Consider the following 11778-nt stretch of genomic DNA (forward strand, 5'->3'; position numbering starts at 1 on the left):
TGTGTGTAGAGATGGCCGTCGATGGTCACTGGCGTCTCTTCACTCTTCTGGCTATGGCACCAACACACCCAGTTCAACGGTACTTCGGTTTTTCATTCAAACACACACAATTCTTTCATCTCACGTCTGTGTGTGTGTGTTATTCAGTCCTCAATGCCTTCAGATTAGACGTTCTGTAACTCTCTCTCTCTCTCTCTCTCTCTCAAGTCTTCCAGTTCATCACAGGAGCGTTTGCATCCGTTGCCGTCTCAGCCCACCATGGACGAGCTTCATTTTCTCTCCAAACACTTTGGCAGCACAGAGAGCATCACGGATGATGACGGGGGACGCTGTTCACCCCACATGAGACCCCGCTCACGCAGCCTCAGGTACACACACACACACACACGTATTCGTACACACACAAACAAACATTTTTATGTACTCTCCTTCTCTGTGTCTCTGTCTGATGTTTGCAGTCCGGGTCGCTCTCACTCCTGCTATGACAATGAGATCGTCATGATGAATAATGTTTACAGGGAGCGTTTTCCCAAGGTAACACACACACAGTTGGGAGTCAATTAAGAGAAGTCTGAAATCAAATATAATTGAACATATTCAAATTTTTTAAGAAAGTCTATAATAGAAATAAATAAGTAAACTGAACGATTGATTTGATGTCACAGATCATAAGTATGTGCTGAAGTGTGTGTGTTGTGTGTCAGGCCACGGCTCAGATGGAAGGCAGGATGTGTGATTTCATTCACTCTTACGCTCCTGAGAGCGTTCTGCCGTTAGCCGACGGGGTCCTGAGCTTCATCCATCATCAGATCGTCGAGCTGGCCAGAGACTGCCTGACCAAATCCGGCGAAGGTCTCATCACCTCTGTCTACTTCTATGAACTGCAGGAGAACCTGGAGAAACTTCTGGACGATGTGAGTTCATCACAACATTCAATGTGACCTCAAGATCAACCCAAAGATGTGTTTCAGGGATCACCTCTCTTTTTATCTGTCACCGTCAGGCCTACAAGCGCTCCGAGAGCTCCGAGTTGACTTTCGTCACAGAGTTGGTGAAGAAACTTCTGTTCATCATCGCTCGACCCGCTCGACTTCTGGAGTGTTTGGTTAGTTCTTGTTGTTGTGTTTTACACGAGTAAAAAGATTCAGACCTTCCAAACCATTGCCTTCAACAACATCTTCCACAAACTTCAGAGATGTACTGTGAACAAGAATCACAGCAGAAGCACAAAAGAGCGACAGAGGGTTTATGTTTCTTAGCCTTTCCTTCTTTCTTCCTTAGTATTTCTTTCTTTCTTAGGCTTTCTGTCTTTCTTTTTTTCTGTCTTTCTCCTTCCTTTCTTCCTTTGTTTGTCTCTCTGTTTTTCTTCCTTCCTTAGTATTTCTTTCTTTCTTTCTCGTTTGTCTTTCTTTCCTACCTCCCTTGCTTCCTACCTTCCTTTGTTAATCCTTTCTTTCTATTTTTTTTTCTCTTTCTTTCTTTCTTTCTTTCTTTCTTTCTTTCTTTCTTTCTTTCTTTCTTTCTTTCTTTCTTTCTTTCTTTCTTTCTTTCTTTCTTTCTTTCTTTCTTTCTTTCTTTCTTTCTTTCTCTATTCAATCATCATCGCTCGCTCTCTCGCTCGCTCTCTCTCTCTCTCTCTCTCTCTCTCTCTCGCTGTCTCTCGCTTGCTCTCTCTCTCGCTGTCTCTCTCTCTCTCTCTCTCGCTCGCTCGCTCTCTCTCTCTCTCTCTCTCTCTCTCTCTCTCTCTCTCTATCGCTCTCGCTCTCTCTCTCTCTCTCTCTCTCTCTCTCTATCGCTCTCGCTCTCGCTCTCGCTCTCTCTCTCTCTCTCTCTCTATCGCTCTCGCTCTCTCTCTCTATCGCTCTCTCTCTCTCTCTCTCTCTCTCTCTCTCTCTCTATCGCTCTCGCTCTCTCTCTCTCTTGCTCTATATCGCTCTCTCTCGCTCTCTCTCTCTATCGCTCTCTATCGCTCTCTATCGCTCTCTATCGCTCTCTCTAGCTCTCTCTCGCTCTCTCTAGCTCTCTCTAGCTCTCTCTAGCTCTCTCTCGCTCTCTCTCGCTCTCTCTAGCTCTCTCTAGCTCTCTCTAGCTCTCTCTCGCTCTCTCTAGCTCTCTCTCGCTCTCTCTCGCTCTCTCGCTCTCTATCGCTCTCTATCGCTCTCTCGATCTCTATCGCTCTCTCGCTCTCTCTCGCTCTCTCTCGCTCTCTCTCGCTCTCTCTAGCTCTCTCTCGCTCTCTCTAGCTCTCTCTAGCTCTCTCTCGATCTCTCTCGATCTCTCTCGCTCTCTCTCGCTCTCTCTAGCTCTCGCTCGCTCGCTCTCTCTCTCTCTCTCTCTCGCTCTGTCTGTCTGTCTCTCTGTTGTTTAACAGTCTTAAACAAACGGTTGCCGTTGACAATAATAATCTCAGATTTAATGTGAACTTTTGGTGAATTCATCAGGATGTAATGTGGTGTGAAATGTGTGCAGGAGTTTAACCCTGAAGAGTTTTATCATCTTTTGGAGGCGGCTGAAGATCAAGCCAAAGAAGGTCATCTGATGAAGACTGACATCCCACGATACATCATCAGTCAGCTGGGTTTGACCCGAGACCCTCTGCAGGGTGAGACACACACAAACACTCGTGTTCATGTGATTCTAGTGAGAGTTTGAGTCACGTTAACCTTCCGTGTGTGTGTGTTCAGAGATGGTCACGTGTGAACATCATGAGACTGAAGGACCCATCACACCTGAGACCGATGATTCACAAGAGGTGAAAACACACACCTTAAGCTCTAGGGGGTGATAACAGGAAGTTGATGTCTCTGTTACTTCCTGTACGCATGACTTTAAAGTGTCTCTTCTGTGTTTCAGGGAAAAATGAAACCCATGAAACCACCTGGAGAGGCTGATTTCCAAACCATCAAGCTGATCAGCAATGGAGCCTATGGGTAAACGCACAACCACACACACACACAAATAAAAAATACACGCAAACAAACATCCATGAAAAATATACACACACTTGCAAACAAACACACATACATACACATATGTGCAAACTTACAAAGACAAAAATACACCCGGTCAAACACACAAAAAAACACAATATACACAACCACAAAAACACACACATGCACAAACAAACATTACAAATATACAAATATTAAGACTCACACACTTGAACACACACTTGCTCAAACAGCAATGCAAACTAACACAAACAAAAGCAAACATAAAGAAATATACAAATATTTAGACACACACATTCGAACACACACAGGCAAACACAAACATACACAAATAATCAAAAATACATGCTCAAACACACATGACCACCAACATAAACAAATATACCAATATTTAGACAAACACACTCGAAAAAACACATATGCTCAAACACACATGCAAACTAACACAAACAAACATAAACAAATATCAAACACAAACATGCTCAAACACACACACACAAGCAAGCACAAACATAAACAAATATAGAAATAATCAAAAACACACCCCCCGACACACAGATGAGTTCAGTCAGTGATTGTGTTGTATTTGGTCAGAGCTGTGTATTTGGTCCGTCATCTGGACACTCAGCAGCGATTCGCTATGAAAAAGATCAACAAACAGAACCTCATTCTGAGGAATCAGATCCAGCAGGCGTTCGTAGAGCGAGACATTCTGACCTTCGCTGAGAACCCGTTTGTCGTCGGCATGTTCTGCTCATTCGAGACCAGACGACACCTGTGTATGGTGATGGAGTATGTGGAGGGTAAGACACACACACACACACTTTATTCTTTCTTTCTTTTGTTCGTGTGTTTGATCTCATTTGTGTGTCAGGAGGAGATTGTGCGACGCTGCTGAAGAACATCGGAGCTCTGCCTGTGGAGATGGCTCGCATGTACTTCGCTGAGACCGTCCTGGCGCTCGAGTACATACACAACTACGGCATTGTGCATCGAGACCTCAAACCTGACAAGTAAGAATGTGAACAAGACAAAAACTCTTTATTGTGACTCATTTATAGGGAAAGTTCTGTCATCATTTCTTCTCTCTCATGTGGTTGTAAATCTGTATGTGACTCTTTCGTCAGTGGAACACAAAAGACGACATTTTGAGAAATGTACATACAATGGAGTTCAGTGTTGTTTGATTATCGACATTCTGCCAAAAATCTTCTTTTGTGTTCTGATGAAGAAAGAAAATCATACACCGTTCATATGGATTTAATGGATGCTGTGATGTGTTTGGGTATCTGGTGATGCTCAGATTCTATAAGATTAATGGGTGGATACAATTGAAAGCCAACATGTCTGATCTCCACATCATTTTCATCTTTTCATTTGTGATGTATCGTAGTGTTTGATGATGTTGCTCTTATCTGAAAATGTGCACGTTGATGGTTGTGTGTAATGATCTGTCTCGCACCATCTCCTGCAGTCTGTTGATCACGTCTATGGGTCACATTAAACTCACTGACTTCGGTTTGTCTAAAATTGGTCTCATGAGTCTCACCACAAACCTGTATGAGGGACACATCGAGAAGGACACCAGAGAGTTTCTGGATAAACAGGTATGACATCATCTTTGTGTCCGATCTGCTCGGATGATACTGATGATACATAAGTGATGTTTATGACGTCAGGTTTGCGGTACACCGGAGTACATCGCTCCTGAGGTGATTCTGCGTCAGGGTTACGGGAAGCCGGTCGACTGGTGGGCCATAGGCATCATCCTCTATGAGTTCCTGGTGGGCTGTGCACCCTTTTTCGGCGACACACCTGAGGAACTGTTTGGTCAGGTCATCTCAGGTAAACTTCACACGTGCCTCATTTTGTACAATTGTGTTAAATGATCTCACTTGTAATACGTTCAAATAAATGTGTGTATGTAGATGAGATTGTGTGGCCGGAAGACGATGATGCTCTTCCCGCCGATGCACAGCACCTGATCTCATCTCTCCTGCAGCCCAACCCGCTGCTCCGACTCGGCACAGGTGACATCACACACCGTGGTCATGTGACACACCCGAACTGAACAAACAAGCATGAAGTGTGTGTGTGTGTTTATACGTGCGTGTTTGTGTGTGTGCAGGTGGAGCGTTCGAGGTGAAACAGCACTCGTTCTTCTGCGATCTGGACTGGAGCAGTCTCATCCGACAGAAAGCCGAGTTTATTCCTCATCTGGAGTCGGAGGAGGACACCAGTTACTTTGACAGTGAGTGACACGCCGTGTGTTTGTGTATTTGTGTGGTGTGTGTATTAGCGCGTGACACGTCTGTCTTTTCCAGCGCGATCCGAGCGATATCATCATGTACAGTCATACGACGAGGATGACACGAATGACGACGAGCCAGTGGAAATCCATCGATTCTCCTCCTGTTCTCCACGCTTCAGCAAGGTTACACATTTGTCTTCTTCAGTGTGCTGTGAATGTGTCTTTGAATCCGATGAGGTGACGGTGTGATGAGGATTATGGGTAATTTCACAGGTGTACAGCAGTATGGAGCATCTGTCTCAGCTGGAACACAAACCTGCAGGGACTCGCAGAGAACCCAAAACTCACCGAGACGATCGAGGGAAAAGAGATGGTCTGAGCGGCGTGACCCTAAGAGACAAGAGCTGGAGGACCCGATCTCCTGAGATGTGAGTGGCAGTGTAACTGAGAAGTGAATGGGATTTGAGTGAGACTGAAATGTATTTCATTGAAACTAAGATTTGGGACACCTGAGTGTGAATGCCAGTGAATTAAACTGAGACGTGAGTGAGACTGAGATAATCTGAGATGTGAGATGAAACTAATGCTATGTTCAGTCCAAATGAATACAACCATGCTCTTTATTAGTCGTGGGAAATGTGTTTTGATGTGAACAACATCACGCCATTGACCTGTCAAACAGTAGATGTCGATGAGCTCTTTGCCCATTAAGAGTTCGCATCAGACATAAGACATATCAGTTTTCAATGATTCTCTCTCTTTAGGAAGCGTCTGTCGTGTTCTGAATCCTCCTTCACCGAATCAGACTCCAGTCCTCCGGGTGCGCGCCGGCGTTTCTCTGCTCTGGTGGACACGCATCGCTTTGTTTCTCATCTAGAGGGCGACAGTGACGCACACGCTCGGCAGCCGGTGATTAAAGCCAGAGGATCATCACTAGAAGAGACCACATCTACTCCATCTGTAGCTCCTCCTTCAGGTGATATTTGTCATTGCTTTACACAAGGTCTGATGAAGAGTGTGCATGCTCAAAACTCCACAATAAACTTAGAAACACCCAAGGACCCCAAGAGTGTCATTCCATCATTCTAGTGTCTCACATTCATCGTCTGCTTCTCTCAGACAAACTCCTACGACCGGCTGATGTTGCCACGGCAACAGCGCCACCACACTTGCCCGACTCGTTTAGTCCTCGGGTCGGAACTGAAGTCATCTTGCGAAGAGCACGTCATCATCAGATCCCGACCGATGGTGAGAAACATGCAGTGTCTCGCTCCGGCACCAAGGTCATAAAATCAGCGTCTGCCACGGCGCTGTCTGTCATCATACCTGCAGGTGAGACGTTCAGACTGCAGTTCTTAAAATCGTATGTTTTTGTGCTTTCGTTCTAGTGTAAAAAGTGAGAAAAAACATTTAAATCTAAAAACCATTTTTGTTCTGTGAATGCATATGTGGAGCTGTGCTTTGTCAGCAGGTGAATAAATAAAACGTTCTCCCTCTTAGTTGAGTCGCATGGTACATCTCCACTGGCCAGTCCCATGTCTCCTCGCTCCGTCTCGTCCAATCCCTCGTCTCGTGACTCGTCTCCGAGTCGTGACTACTCGCCTACGGTCAGCGCCCTGAGGTCACCCATCACCATCCAGCGCTCGGGGAAGAAGTATGGCTTTACGCTGCGGGCCATCAGAGTCTACATGGGTGACACCAACGTGTACAGCGTCCACCACATGGTCTGGGTATGAGCGCTTATTTATCTTCTTTATAACCCCACTCGTGACTTGTTTAGTATTTGGTGTACAGTATTTGTTACCTGTGATGATTGACAGAACGTGGAGTGTGGCGGTCCTGCTGAGGAGGCGGGACTTTGTGCCGGTGACCTCATCACCCATGTGAACGGGGAGTCTGTGCACGGATTGGTGCACACAGAGGTGGTGGAGCTCATTCTCAAGGTATGGACATCAATGCCAGTCCTGTCGAATTCTACTTTCTTCAAGTGATGATAAATATCACTGTATGTTGAACTTCAGAGTGGCAGTAAAGTAATGGTGACCACCACACCGTTTGAAAACACGTCGATAAAGACCGGACCGGCCCGAAAGCTCAGCTATAAAGCCAAGATGGCCAGACGTGTCAAGAAGACGACTAAAGACGGACAGGAGAGGTCAGAAGAAACAAAACAGGAATGTCACATATACACAATGATATTAAAACTTTGCTCACTCTCTCTTCTCTCTGCAGTAAGAAACGAAGCTCTCTCTTTCGTAAGATCACTAAACAGTCCAACCTGCTCCACACCAGTCGGAGTTTGTCGTCTCTGAATCGCTCGCTGTCATCTGGAGACAGTCTTCCGGCTTCACCGACACACAACCTGTCCGCACGCTCACCCACACAGACGTACCGCTCGCCTTCAGACTCCGCCCACCTTGGTCAGAGCCCCTCCCACTACTGTAGAATATAATATACATGCCTGTAATGTCCTAATTTAGAGATTCTTGTTTTTTGTCCAATTGTAGAGATGAAATGGGCTTACACAGACATTTTCAAGTGAAGTCAGAACTAGAATCATCATTATAAAACTGAAAGGAGATTTTTGCTATAATGTTGTTTTGATGAAATCATTCTGGGTGGGTCACACTTTGTATTTGAATGATGTTTGACCTACACAAGTTGAGATTGAAGCATCTTTCGACCCAGCGGACGTTTTAATTCACCATTTCGTCTCTTGAGTGTTTTGACATTTTTAAAGTTTTTGACCCATCTCTCAGATTCTGATTCGTTTTGTCCTCTCCCTTAGGTACTTCATCTCAGAGCAGCTCTCCAGCGTCCAGCACACCCAACTCTCCTGCCACATCCCATCACATGCGGCCAAGCTCGCTCTACGGCCTGTCTCCAAAACTCCACCGGCAGTATCGCTCCGCCCGCTGCAAATCTGCCGGAAACATTCCTCTCTCCCCATTGGCCCACACACCGTCCCCCACCTCCTCCTCCCCACCGCCCATCGCCGGACACACGTTCGGCAGCTCCAACACCACCCAGGCCTTCCCTGCCAAACTCCACGCCTCGCCTCCGATCAATAGACCGCGTCCGAAGAGCGCAGAGCCGCCCCGGTCTCCTCTCCTCCAGCGGGTTCAGTCTGCCGAGAAACTCGGGCCGCCTGCCCCACCGTCATTCCCGTCATCCTCTTCTTCCATTTGCTCAGAGCGAAAGGGCGCTCTTGCTGTTTGCATGCGGAAGCACGGTCTAGATGTTGTGCATGCAGAATACCGCCGGGATTCGTTTCACTGCGAGCACGCCCTGCAGAGCCTGGTGGAGATCGAGGGCGAGAACACGCCCGCCAACCTGCCCTCTCCACCTGAACAAATGCCCACTCCGGCCAGCACAAACGCGATGGTTGTGACAAGCAAACTTGCGAAACAAGAGTCAACGGTGAGACGTGAGTTTGATTTAAAAGAGACTGAACTCAAAATGAACAGTGATACTGTGAACGCTAAAACAACACATTTAGACAAACCCAATGAGAAGAAGAAAGAGGTGATGGAGTCTGAGTGCGCTCAAAACACGTTCACTGTCAGTTCTGCAGGAAAAGATGCAGTAAAGGATGTTGGAAAGAGTCAGTCAATCAGTGCAGATGCGTCCGCTCTGAAATGTGGTCCCAAGACTCCAGACCGGACCCCTGTTTGTCTGACCTCGGGAGCACAGGAACTCAAACCTCATAGCCTTCAAACAGAATATCTCAAACCTCTGGAGAGAAGCAAAGATGCAGGAAATACCCCAATGATGGAGAAAACCTCTTCAACACAGACGACCACTCCAGAAAAAAGCAATTCAGTTAAAGGATCTCCAAACTCAGAATTGAACATCAACAAAGACGCATTTAAAATTTCAACACCACAGGTCTCAAACACGGGGTCTGCCTCATCCAAACCCATCGAACCCAAGATTCAAACTCCACCCAGAGGCCTTCAAGAGGAAAGGTGTCTGGAGACTCCCGCGTCTCCGACCGCCCGCTCACCCTGCACAAGCAAATCCCGAGTGGCTTCTCCAGGTGACAGGTCTAGCTTTGTGACGCAGCTCACCAGCGTGGCTAAAACCGTGCTTGGACCCATGAAACTGGGTTCTCAAGATGGCGGAAAATCCAAAGACGGCGGCTCCAAAGCCAGCGAGGACAAGCGTGCTGCCACGTTGGGCAAATCCGAAGGTTCGCCTGGCGGTCGCCGCGGGTTAACGGGAACATGGCCCGGCCCCGGATCCTCAAAAGCCGACAAGAAAAGCTCATCAAAGCATTGATAATGAGAACTCAAACCCAAAAGCAAACTGTTTAAAGACACCACAGCCATCAAACCAATGCAAAATACGAAAATACAAAAAAACTATTGTGCAGCAAGTATAAGGTGCTTCAAAACGACTGTTGTCAGATAGGTTTGTTTGTGCATATGGCTTATGAATCTATGCACCATCATATGTGGATGTAGAACAAACCTGTAAGTCTCTCCTGCATGTTACACGTGTATTGTGAATAGAAGAGTCTAAGAATAAGATATGAAAATTGATGACCTAATGCTAGTGAATACTGCAAATCATTCATTCAGGCCTTGACCTCTCATCATCATATCAGATTCAGAAATGAGAGGTACCCCAAGTGTTTACGTTAAATCTTCATCACGTATATCATTTAACTGCCAACAGTAGCACCAAACTGATGCTTGAGGTCACGATAACAATGCTATGGCGGCAGTTGAACCTCTTTTAAGAAAGTGTACAAAGCTTTTAATGTGTTTGGCACAGGCGCTCACACCTGCTGCTTTCATTCTATTTGCACTCAAGATGTCCGGCAAAAACGAACACGAATCCGATGTCATTGATGCACATCCCTGCTGTTATTGTGCACATTTGATCTCTCTTAGTCTTTTATTAAAATGTTTTATGTTCCCAGAAGTGGCTTTATCAGCTGATGTTACTAGAAGTTTTGACCAATAATCAAAACGCTGTATTCTGTATTGTTTTAATGGTGATTTAACACTGATTCTTATAAAGGAAAGATTGAAAAAAGATGTAGAGATGCTCGGGAGGGTGAACTCGCCTTCAAATGTTTGTCTTGAATTGAATGAAGATTTATATACTTACAAATGTGATTTAAAGAAGACTATTAGATCAACTCTGAGATGTTAGGGTTGATTGTTATGTCATGATGATAGATTATGTCAGTTAGTACACTGTGAATGATAGACCTGAATTCTTACAGATCTTATAGTATATGCAGACGAGTTTGTGAAGCGTAGGTGGTGTTTAGATGTTAGTTTGTGTTTTATTTAAATCCATTTTAATTCTCTTTTAATACTTAATGATCCAGTTATTTTAGGTTGATCTGTGAACATCTGATGGTTTGTCAAAAGGTCACATGTGGAGATGATGATGATGATGATGAAGAAGATGTATCTGTTTGCATGAATGATGGGTTTGTGGCATTTTCCGCGTTAGACCTTTTTAAATTCGTGCTTGAGTGTTTTTTTGCCAATAAAGGACTTTACACTTTACCCAAAGCAACATTGACCGCCCTGGAATTTTCGACACTAACCACCTAAAAAGTACCGTGTTTTTCCCACATGTCTTGTGATAATACCAAATTATTTGGACATGCACTGTAGTGTAAAGACCATAGTAGATATCAAACTACCATTATTTTACAATCTGATCCCATCATTGTAGTGTTTTGTAAGGGTGATTGTGTTTTTATATTTGGGTAGTGTGTATATGACCTTTGACCCCTTGATTTGTGCTGTGAAATGTGTGTGTGTAGGATAGACGATGTCAGGTTTTCCGTGTCCGTGTCTAGATTGTGGAGTGTTACGCAACGAGTTAAGCAATGTTAAAGATGCACTTTATTGGTTAACGTCTGTTGTTTACTTGAATGATTTTGTTTGTTTAAATTCATCAAGACGCTGCTCTGCATAAATCTTCCGTAAACTTGACACATGTTATTATCTGTTTTGTACGTTCATTTGTTATGTAATTGTTTATTTGTCGTTTTTTGTATGATTTCTCACCTCAGGCGATGTAATAATGACCAATGCAATTGAAATATGAATAAAGTGCAGAAATAATAATAAAGAAAGGCCAAAAATGATTCTGCGAGTGTTTTGTATTTGTGATTGAACTGACCAGTTTTTTCCTCCACAACATTCCACAACATGTAAATATCTTCTCCCTACTGTATTCACCATATGCAAAGGATCACAAATAGAGTAGAGAAGCTAATAAACATACACTAGCATTCCAAAGACCAGTGAATTTATTGTTTTTTATGTTAAATACTTTTATTTGGGCAATAATACAGTAAATATGATAATTTCTAGTCATTTCCCAGATGGCACAATCCATCTGGTTTACGTCTATTTGATGTCTGCATTTACATCTGCAATACGTCTGGGAGACGTCTGTAATACGTCTGCTAAAGATCTGGCAACATCTGCTGCGTAAAAACATCTGCTACACATCTTAGAAAGAGCAGCTTTACATCCATTCTAAATCATACACATCTTACAGACGTCTTCTAGAGGTCTATATGAGGTCTGACAGCAGACG

At 44.6% G+C, this 11778-nt stretch overlaps 2 protein-coding genes across 2 annotated transcripts in view; both read left to right on the top strand.

Moving 5' to 3' along the window:
* The window catches only part of LOC306894157 (uncharacterized protein), a 35971-nt gene that overhangs the window by 14543 nt on the left and 9650 nt on the right, over window positions 1-11778 (top strand). The gene's annotated exons all lie outside the window — the stretch shown is intronic.
* On the top strand, window positions 12-11312 carry mast1b (microtubule associated serine/threonine kinase 1b; the record flags this gene model as incomplete). The annotated part of the gene is made up of 23 exons (XM_079457692.1): window positions 12-71; window positions 208-368; window positions 459-534; window positions 705-914; window positions 1004-1105; window positions 2470-2602; window positions 2685-2752; window positions 2854-2930; window positions 3546-3754; window positions 3826-3964; window positions 4426-4558; window positions 4631-4796; window positions 4880-4981; window positions 5080-5202; window positions 5276-5385; window positions 5476-5630; window positions 5967-6178; window positions 6322-6534; window positions 6703-6932; window positions 7023-7145; window positions 7224-7357; window positions 7435-7622; window positions 7991-11312. 23 exons carry the CDS (start codon window positions 12-14, stop codon window positions 9481-9483), a joined length of 4617 nt encoding a protein of 1538 aa, XP_079313818.1. The 3' UTR covers window positions 9484-11312.

Source organism: Barbatula barbatula (genome assembly GCF_947034865.1).
Source record: "Barbatula barbatula genome assembly, chromosome: 5".
Taxonomy (NCBI): Eukaryota; Metazoa; Chordata; class Actinopteri; order Cypriniformes; family Nemacheilidae; genus Barbatula; species Barbatula barbatula.